This window comes from Abramis brama (genome assembly GCF_963993115.1).
Source record: "Abramis brama genome assembly, chromosome: 2".
NCBI lineage: Eukaryota > Metazoa > Chordata > Actinopteri > Cypriniformes > Leuciscidae > Abramis > Abramis brama.
This window is the reverse complement of record NC_139964.1, coordinates 39093379-39103007: the sequence shown is the minus strand read 5'-3', so window position 1 is coordinate 39103007 and position 9629 is coordinate 39093379. Positions and strand designations below refer to the sequence as shown.

Genomic DNA, 9629 nt, shown 5'->3' with positions numbered 1-9629 from the left:
ATTATCTCAGAATTTGCTCACCCTCATACTGTCCCATATGTACAGTACATGTATTTCTTTCTTCTGTGGAACACAAACAGAGATTTTTAGGAAAATAATCCATCACATAATGCGTGGACTCATGAACCCGTGTTTGACCGCTGGCTGATGGTAAGCGATGGTATCGTTTCACTTTAGAAGACACTGATTCATCAGCTGGGGTTAATTGGATTCCTGTTGTGTTTGTTTTGCATGCATGGTTTTTGAAGTGTCAACTTTAAGGGACCCACCTAATTGATTTATATGTATTATAGATGGATTATTTTATTTTTTTTAATCTCCATTTGTGTTCCATAGAAGAAAGTAGGCATACATCTGGGATGGCATGAGGGTGAGTATGAGATATTTTTTTTATTTTTGGGTGAAGCATCCCATTAAGAGCAATAAAACTTCAGCGTAGAACATGTAGTTCAATAAAATGAGAACATTGGTTAAGGGTCTGAATACTTATGCAAGGCACTGTATATTAACCACGCTCAAAATGGCGGAGCGCACAGAGAAGCTAGATGAGTCTCATTAGCTTTAATTAGCAATTAGCTGTTTAATTAGCAATAAACACTTATACAGCAAAGGCAGAGATTGCTAATAGTTCACTGTGAACACTTGAGGACTGTCTGTCACTCAAGGTTAAAATATTCTAAGGTAAAAATTACATTTTCTTTATATCTCAAACGTTGTGAGATTATTATTATTATTTTTTCAAAAGGTCAGCAGATATATATATATATATTTTCTTCTAGAAGAAACATGATAAGATTGAACCACTGTCAAACATGTCAAAGCAAATACATCTAACAAATTCTTAAATCTCATACATTCGCTTCAGCTCATTTCAAGAACTGTATATAAAAATGCGAATATAAGGCAGCTCTCCTAAATCATTTCAGCTAGGTATTTGACAAAGGTCTAAAGGCTGCAGCCAGAGCCTGGAATCGCATTGGATAACCTGGCCTGCAGCGGCTGCATGCACAGATATATATATAGTGGGCATGAATCTGGGTGTTAGAAGAGGTGACTAGGTTCCACTGCTCATTTTTGATCAAGGCGACACTCCCCCCATCATTTCCACACTATTACCCCCATGCAGTGTGGGGATTAGGGAGCGGGAAGGGGAGGAGAAAAACTACATGCCGGCAGCCAATCTGGATTTCATTTGAAAACTCCCTTGAGGTTTTTCCATTATCCCCCCTCCATATCCAACTTGACCCCGTAGAGAAAGCCCTGGTCCACAAAGGTCAGCCTAGTCTAGACTCTCCTCTCTTCGCCCCTCCATCCTCTTCCTCGAAAAAGCCTGCGGCGACCGAGGGATCCCCCCTCCCCTCGCATCTGACACCCCTCGGTCTGACCCACCCCCCAACCCTGTTGAAGCTGCCTCTGTAATCTTTTCATTTTTCCTCCACTCCCTCTCAGGTCTTTGGAGGCTTAGAAAGGTGAGGCGGGTTGTACCAGCAAATCAACTGTGCCACTGTCCATCTGAGCTCACCAGCGTCTTGAAGGCAGGGTGAAAACAGTCCCATCTGGCATAGCTGGGCAGCTATTACCAACACGTTACTGTTTTCGGAGGAGCTGTGGGGTTATTCCAAGGCTCTTGGTGAGAGTGGATTGCCTGCGCTGAGTAAACGGGAAAGATTTTGTGTCCCTATATTCAGTCAGTGCTATACAATTAATGCACATTCACGTCAATGTACAAAATATTTAGACGAACACTTTTGAAAGGTCGGTAAGGTTAAATTTTCCTCTTTTGTGATGTAGAGTTGGACAGAAACATTATTCGTCCTTTGCCAAGCAACAGGCAGAACTGTGAAGAAAAAAGCTTGTGAAATGCTTTCTGTATCTGTACCGCTTGTTTTTATTCAGTATCACTTAACAAGCCAAGCAGTTCGCACTTTTCCAGTAAAGTCAAGTGTGTGTGCGTATGTCAGCTCTTTGTCATATCATTCTGTATTTATTTACCACAGAATAGGCATGTATTGTGTGCTACTACTGGGAAATCTGGTAACTACTTCAATATTTTTTTCTTAAATGAATGATTGCTTTGATAGAAAAACACATTAGATCACATTTTTTCCCTCTTAACCCTCCTTAAGGATGTGAACTCAGGCAACAAGGGAAGGAAAAAAATACTCATTGAATATTCATTAACTTGTGCCTAGGTGTGTACACGGCTCTTAACCACACTTGTTTATGACTTAAGGACTTGTAGCACTGACCTTAGTTTAACACGGCACCAGATACCAAATTAACCTCTAGCCTCCTCAGGGCTACCAATGCCCTGCTAACAAGCAAACTGTCTGGATGCGCCAGAAGTGCTTTATGATTCTGTCTCTCAGGTGCATGGCCTCTTCCGCCTGTGAACAAAAGACAGGTTTTTCTTCCCCCATCTTTCTTTTTGGCTACTCAAGATATTGTTTTCCCCCTATGTGTTACAGTCACACCCCAACTAACAGGGAATGTTCTCACAAGGTTTTCTCAAAGTCATGAACAAATATTCTTCCAATGGTCTTTAATAATGTTCTCAAAACATTAGCACAAAAACATTTATATATCATTCATGGAATGCTTTTTTTACTGAGACATTTTAGTTGGACAATTGTCATTTTTTTAAATGTTATTGTTTTATGATAAAATGGAATGTTCCCTTAAAGGGTTAGTTCACCCAAAAATGTCCTTCCATTGGCAGCTACGCAACTGACACTTTGATGCTTCAGAAAGTTCATATAGAGATTGTAAAAACTAATCCATATGAATTGAGCGGTTTAGTCCACATTTTCTGAAGAGACTCGATCGCTTTATATGATGAACAGATTGAATTTAGGCTTTTATTCACATCAGTGGCGTAGCCAGAATGTTATTTTTGAGCGGTCCCATCTAAAAATGAGGGGGCCACAATATTATATATATATATATATATATATATATATATATATATATATATATATATATATATATATATATATATATTAGGGATTGTCAGACACCACTTTTTCTTTTCATTTCACTTCATTTTTTATTTATTTTTTATTTTTAGCACGATACCTGTATTTTCATTGCATTTTTATGACATCTTTTGATTATTGTACCGCCTTCCTGTAATAATGTAGGCAACCACTCGTTATACAGGGTGGGCCATTTATATGGATACACCGTAATAACATGGGAATGGTTGGTGATATTAAAGTCCTGTTTGTGGCACATTAGTATATATTAGTACACACCACCCATCTTGAGGAGTTTGCCCCCTCACATATACTAATGTGCCACAAACAGGACTTTAATATCACCAACCATTCCCATGTTATTACGGTGTATCCATATAAATGGCCCACCCTGTACATAAATCATGTAACAGTTCATGTTTTTGAACAGACATGCTACTGATTCACATAAACATTGATCAGCGAACATAAACAGAAGCTTAACTGAACCTGCTTGACGCACGAGACCAAAACTCATTGGTTCTTGTGGAAGCTCAAACGTGCTGCGTAACACACAAGAATTAACATCATTGGATCTCGAACGTCAAGCACGTCATCTATCAGAGGTGGACGAAGTACACAACTTCCGTACTTGAGTGAAAGTATAGATACTACTGGTCAAATATTACTCCGTTACAAGTAAAAGTTGTAAAGACCTATTTTTACTTAAGTAAAAGTACAGAAGTACTCGTTTTTAAAAGTACTTAAGTATCAAAAGTAAAAAGTAAATGTCAATGCATTGTTTTGTTGCATTGTTGTATGTAAGTAGGCTACCGTATGCCTCTGAATCTATGCCTGCATACCTAACCTCATATCAATATCAAATTTATTTCTAGAACACAGTTCCAGTGGTGGGATTGAATGTGAGATTGAATAAGTGCACTCAATAACGTCCACAATGGTTTCGGACACCCAAATGGCTGTTCCCTCAAATATTGCCCTATTTAAAGTTTTTTGGCTTTTAGTATGAATATGTTAGCCTTACTGTTATCTATAAGCTAGTGTGCTCCAAAAAAGTGACAAAATTCGCATTTAGAAAACCAAATCCAACGTTGAAAATGAAAATCAGGTTTATGTCAGAATCCAATGTCAGATTGACGTTGATCTCCAATGTTGGACAGACATTGCATTGTAGTTGAAAATGAAAATCGGGTTGACATCAGAAACCAACATCAGTCGGGTTCTGACATCAACCCGACTTTTATTTTCAATCAATATCCAACGTCAATCTGATGTCGGGTTCTGATGTCAATCAGATGCAGGGTTCTGACGTCAACCCGACTTGCATTTCCAACCAAAATGCAACCCCTGCAACCAAAATCATCCACTGACTGATGCTACTTTCTACTCAAGGACCTTGACAGAATTGTAGTGGAGTAAAAAGTACAATATTTATCTTTCAAATGTAGTGAAGTTAAAGTAAAAAGTTTCCAGAAAAAATAATACTCAAGTAAAGTACAGATACTCAAAAAGTGTACTTAAGTAAAAAAAAAAAAAGTAAACTCAAGTAAATGTACTTTGTTACTGTCCACCTCTGCTATCTATCTATCTATCTATCTATCTATCTATCTATCTATCTATCTATCTATCTATCTATCTATCTATCTATCTATCTATCTATCTATCTATCTATCTATCTATCTATCTATCTATCTATCTATCTATCTATCTATCTATCTATCTATCTATCACAACAAAATCGAAGCTTTCCAATCTTCACTACCCCTGCCTCTGGATCGTTTTCCCCCTACGCATTCTTTATCAAAGGAGCTAATGGTTCCTCGGCGGCTTCCGTACGCTGGAATTTTATCGAAGCATCTGATTGGCTGCGCGCTGTAAACACCGTGGAAATAGAAAAAGCGCTTCAGTTCATTGGTCAACAATCACTCTGTCGAAACGTGTGGCAAACGTTGTAAAACGAATTAGGTGAGTGACTAGTTTATCTTCTTTAAATAGACCATTGTACTTGACCTCTGCGGGGGTTTAAATTATTTGCAGTACTGTAGCGCGTGACCTGCACAGTGAGTTCATTGTGCACCACATTGGATTGTAATGCTAGCTGGCTAAGTTAGCCGCTCATGCTAAATGTACACCGGTAATGTCTAGATATTCTAAACAGCCCAAACCTCAGCACACTACAGCGGTTTAAATCATTTGTTGACTGGTTCATTAAAAACATGTGTTTAGGATAGCCAGTAAGCGATAAACTGATGTTACGATGCTCTTATTTTTACGGTGTTACACTCGTATTTGCTAACAATGCAGGCAGCGTACAATTTCTTGTATCGATGATAATGTAATGTCAGGTAGTGATTTATAATCTACATTTTCTCTCTGTTTTCAGTGAAAATGAGTCTCCGGAAGCAGACACCAAGTGATTTCCTCAAGCAGATCATTGGGAGACCAGTGGTGGTGAAGCTGAACTCTGGTGTTGATTACAGAGGTACAAGTAGAAACATGTCTTTGTTTTATCAGTTATATTTCTTTAATCAAGGCTGTATGTTTGGTTTAAAGTCGGTGGGGACACCATGCAAGAAGGCAGGGGCAACTCCTAGATTAAAAAAGTTAAACAGACCTTGATTTTATTCAGAATGTTGTAGAGAATAAAATGCCATTGGGTGCTGGTTAATCTAGTACAACATAATGACCTCATATCAGTGTAACCTCTTATATATTTTCTGTTGCATCATATTAAATATGACTGCTGACATATCTTGTTCTTGATATGAAGCTTTCAGTCTGAATTCTCCCGTTACTAGTTGTTCAAACCTTTATTTTTTTTCACTTTATTACAGTAGTTTAAACCATTTTGACTCGACAATATACGAATGCCCCATGATGTTTCCAGTAATTCACTGAGTAATGATTATAAGGGTTTACTTCACATGACTTTTACAAGTTTAGAAATCACTTTTAAAAGAAGGATACCTCATATATCCAGTGGAAACTCTGTTGAAGGGGTTTAACATCAAATGTTTTAGTTGTTTTAGCTTATTGTAATGCTTCATTTGTCATCTTGAGCCCCCATGGACGTTTTCGGAGAACAATTGCTCTAGTAAGTGGTCATAAATGAGAAAAATGTTTTTCATCAAGGAATGCTACTCTACAAGTAGCTGCTGTCAGACACTGCTTGACTTTTAACAGCCTCCCACTGTTACAGATATACATCCGCTGAATAACAGATTCTTTAATTTCTGTAAAAATGTATGTGTGGTCAAATAAGTTCGACTTCGAGCTCATGACTTCTGGCACCTATGGAAATATTTTTTCTTTCCCGAGCCACATCAACTCAGTTTAAACCTTTTCTAAACCGGAGCAGGTGCATAAGTGCACCAAGTCCTGCCTGCGCCCCTGATCTTCTGCCAAAATTCTCTAAAAAAAGGCACATTTGAAGTGACCTCATGTCTTGCCCACAGGAGTCCTGGCCTGCCTTGATGGCTACATGAATATCGCTGTGGAACAGACAGAGGAATATGTCAATGGCCAGCTGAAGAACAAGTACGGAGATGCATTTCTCAGAGGAAACAATGGTATGTAATGTCTGTGTGTTTTTCTCGTGTTAGTGCTGTTTCCTTATTTGTTTTTATAGTGTTTCTGTTATTGAGAGCTACCTAAGCAGGCCCAGTAATGCACTTTCCAAATCTGTCTGTGAGCACGTTCTCAAAACTTTCACTTTTATAGATGTTTTGTATATATACCAAAGTTCATTGTTTTCTTTGTCTTCTAGTGTTATACATCAGCACCCAGAAGAGGAAGATGTGAAGCCATTTTACTTGTTTCTTTATTCATTGTTAGATAAGTGACTTGTTCAATATTCATAGTTCTTTGTTGGCTAACAATAATGTCTAAGTTTGTTTCATGTTTTGTAACACACAATGTGGTGTGCTGCAGAGTGGTGCAGTAAATCATTTGTTTTTCAACAATAAATTTTGTGTTTTCCTGATTTATCTGTTCCTGAGATGCTTCTATGTATATTAAATAGTGATAATTCAGTTGTAAGGAATTGCTGATTAGCACTTTCAAGACTGGAGGTTGATCAAGGCACATTTATCTACATATTTCATACTGCTTAAATGGTTAGTTCACCCAAAAATGAAAATTCTGTCAGTAATTACTCACCCTCATGTTGTTCCAACCCCGTAAGACTTTTGTTCGTCTTCGGAACACAAATTAAGATATTTTTGTATTATCTTAATACAAAAATATCGCAGCGCTTCTTGTACGTCGGAATGTAAGGCTCACTATTGGCCAGCATCACGCACATGACCAGCGACAGCCAAGTGAGCCTACGTTCCGACGTACAACCCAGAAGCACTGCGATGTTACACTACGTGAACTCACTCAGAGGCCCACACAGAAGAAAATGAATAGTTTAATAAAGTCGTTATTTTTGTTTGTTTGTTTGCACACAAAAAGTATTCTCGTCGCTTGATAAACTTATGGTTGAGCCACTGTAGTCACTTGGACTATTTTAAACGATGTCTTTACTAACTTTCTGGTCTGGCAAGTTTCAATAACATAGATGCCTATGGAGGAGTGATCCAGCTCTCAGATTTAATCAAAAATATCTTAATTTGTGTTCTGAAGATGAACGAAAGTCTTACGGGGTTGGAACAACATGAGGGTGAGTAATTACTGACAGAATTTTCATTTTTGGGTGAATTAACCCTTTAAATATATCTGCTGTTTCACATTTGGTCTACTATAGCCCTCTGTTGCATGGTAATGTTTTTTTGTTTTCAAATGAATCGATAGTTTTTGAACCCTGATCTGCTACTGCTGGTGTCGTCTGCCACTTTCTAACCTTTCAGTCTACATTAGGATGCCCTGATAAATTTACAAACAATCCTGGCACTGTGATACTTCATTAGGCGAAGGTAAAATAATGATAAACGTATGATGATTCATTAGGTTCCAAATGAGCTGACTAGTGCTTTATTTTCACGTGGGAGCTGTGTGCTTGGAACCGTATTTCTTTTCTCTGTGTATCCACATGTATGCTCTTTGCCCTCGTTTAGGAGACAAAAGGCTGCCAAGGTCGGCCCTGAATGCAGGATGAAGGACACCGTATTGATTAAACCTTGTCCGTAACCGGAGTGAGCGGGGGCTTTCTAGCAGGAGCTTGGTATCATTATGGCGACCGCAGCAAATGCTTTCCTATTGTAATCAAAAACCAGAACCCCTCTCGCGACGCTACTTTGCGCTCAGAGATTAATTAGCTCTGTTCACGGTAATGACCCAATGACTAAAGAGTCTCTGTTTTATGAGGGCTGCTCTAATGACCTAGAGCAACAGCCTGCAACATTATAACTGGCAACAAATGCTGGCTTCAAAATCTGTGTTCAGGTTATCACCGTCATGTTGCAGTTAATGTATGGATGCACAATACTCATATAGATTTAATTGCAGAATTATGGGTCATACGGGGAGCTCAGATATTAGAGGTTGTCTATACTTGCACTTTCACATAATGCTATTTTGCTTGTGAAAGGGTAGGCATGTTTGTACTTTTAGGCTTTAGCTTTTATTAGACTGGGTTGTTGCATTTGTTTATGTGAGTTTAAGGTCTGTAGCTCCACCAGCAGTTGGACCCTTACATTGCAATGGAACAGAGATTTGCCTCAATTCCTAAATACTTCAGTGTACAGTAAAACATATCTATTGTCTTTGACTTATGATGTTATTGACTGTCAAAAAAAGACAAGCTGAATTATCAAAATCTTTTGTAATGCTGGTGGTAATAGTTTATTACAGGATGATGAGCATACACTACTGTTCAAATGTTTGGGACCAGTACGATTTTTTTCTAAAGCATTCGTTATTATTTATCAGCAAGAATGCACAACATTGGTCAAAAGTGAAAGTACAGACCTTTACATCTTTAAAAATTGTATTTGTGCAAAAAGAATTGTGCAAATAAATGCTGTTATCAAAAACATTCCATGGTCTACAAAAAACTGTTTCTCGAACACCAAATCAGCATATTAGAATGATTTCTGAAGGATCATGTGACACTGAAGACTGGAGTAATGATTCTGGAGATTCAATTTCAACGTTACAGGAATACATTTCTTTTTAAAATATATTTAAATACAAACCTGTTATTTTAAATTGTAATATTTCACAATAGTACTGTTGTTTTGATCAAATAAATGCTGCATAATCTTATATCAAATGTATCTTTATATGGATATAGTTGCATAAGATTGTGTCTTTAAATACTTTGATTTTGTTTGGTAAACAAACGTACACCTTGACTGTAATACGAGTGGTTCCATCTGAGGAGGAATAAACCGTTTCTCTCTAACCCAAATAATACAGAGGTTTCCAGTATTTACAAAGCAAAGCCAACAGAGTGTATGCGTCTAAGGCAATGCCATACATCCATCAAAGTGTGTGAACCTGATCTGGAGAGACTCTGCTCTGCCAGAGAAGATAGAAATGAAGGGATCACCTTTCAGTCAATTCTTGCACACCATTTCAGACAACATACGGTTGTGTTAGCTGTTACATGGGTTATCACTGTATGCAGTTTTTATTTTTATAATTACTTAATTTCTCAGAGTTTCTCTGAAACTTTTACTTACCATGACATAAACTCATGTGTATGATGTA

The 9629-nt window shown here is 37.8% G+C and overlaps 1 protein-coding gene across 1 annotated transcript; it reads left to right on the top strand.

Annotated features, from left to right (window-relative positions):
* Nucleotides 1-4795: 4795 nt before the first annotated feature.
* Nucleotides 4796-6957, top strand: lsm6 (LSM6 homolog, U6 small nuclear RNA and mRNA degradation associated). The gene is made up of 4 exons (XM_084105860.1): nt 4796-4940; nt 5359-5457; nt 6431-6544; nt 6742-6957. Exons 2-4 carry the CDS (start codon nt 5364-5366, stop codon nt 6774-6776), a joined length of 243 nt encoding a protein of 80 aa, XP_083961986.1. The 5' UTR covers nt 4796-4940; nt 5359-5363; the 3' UTR covers nt 6777-6957.
* Nucleotides 6958-9629: the final 2672 nt, after the last annotated feature.

Coding starts and splice junctions, on each gene's coding strand:
- lsm6 (XM_084105860.1), top strand. CDS start 5,364: ATGAGTCTCCGGAAGCAGACACCAAGTGATTTCCTCAAGCAGATCATT. Junction 5,458..6,430: donor CTCTGGTGTTGATTACAGAG/GTACAAGTAGAA, acceptor TCTTGCCCACAG/GAGTCCTGGCCTGCCTTGAT. Junction 6,545..6,741: donor ATTTCTCAGAGGAAACAATG/GTATGTAATGTC, acceptor TTTGTCTTCTAG/TGTTATACATCAGCACCCAG.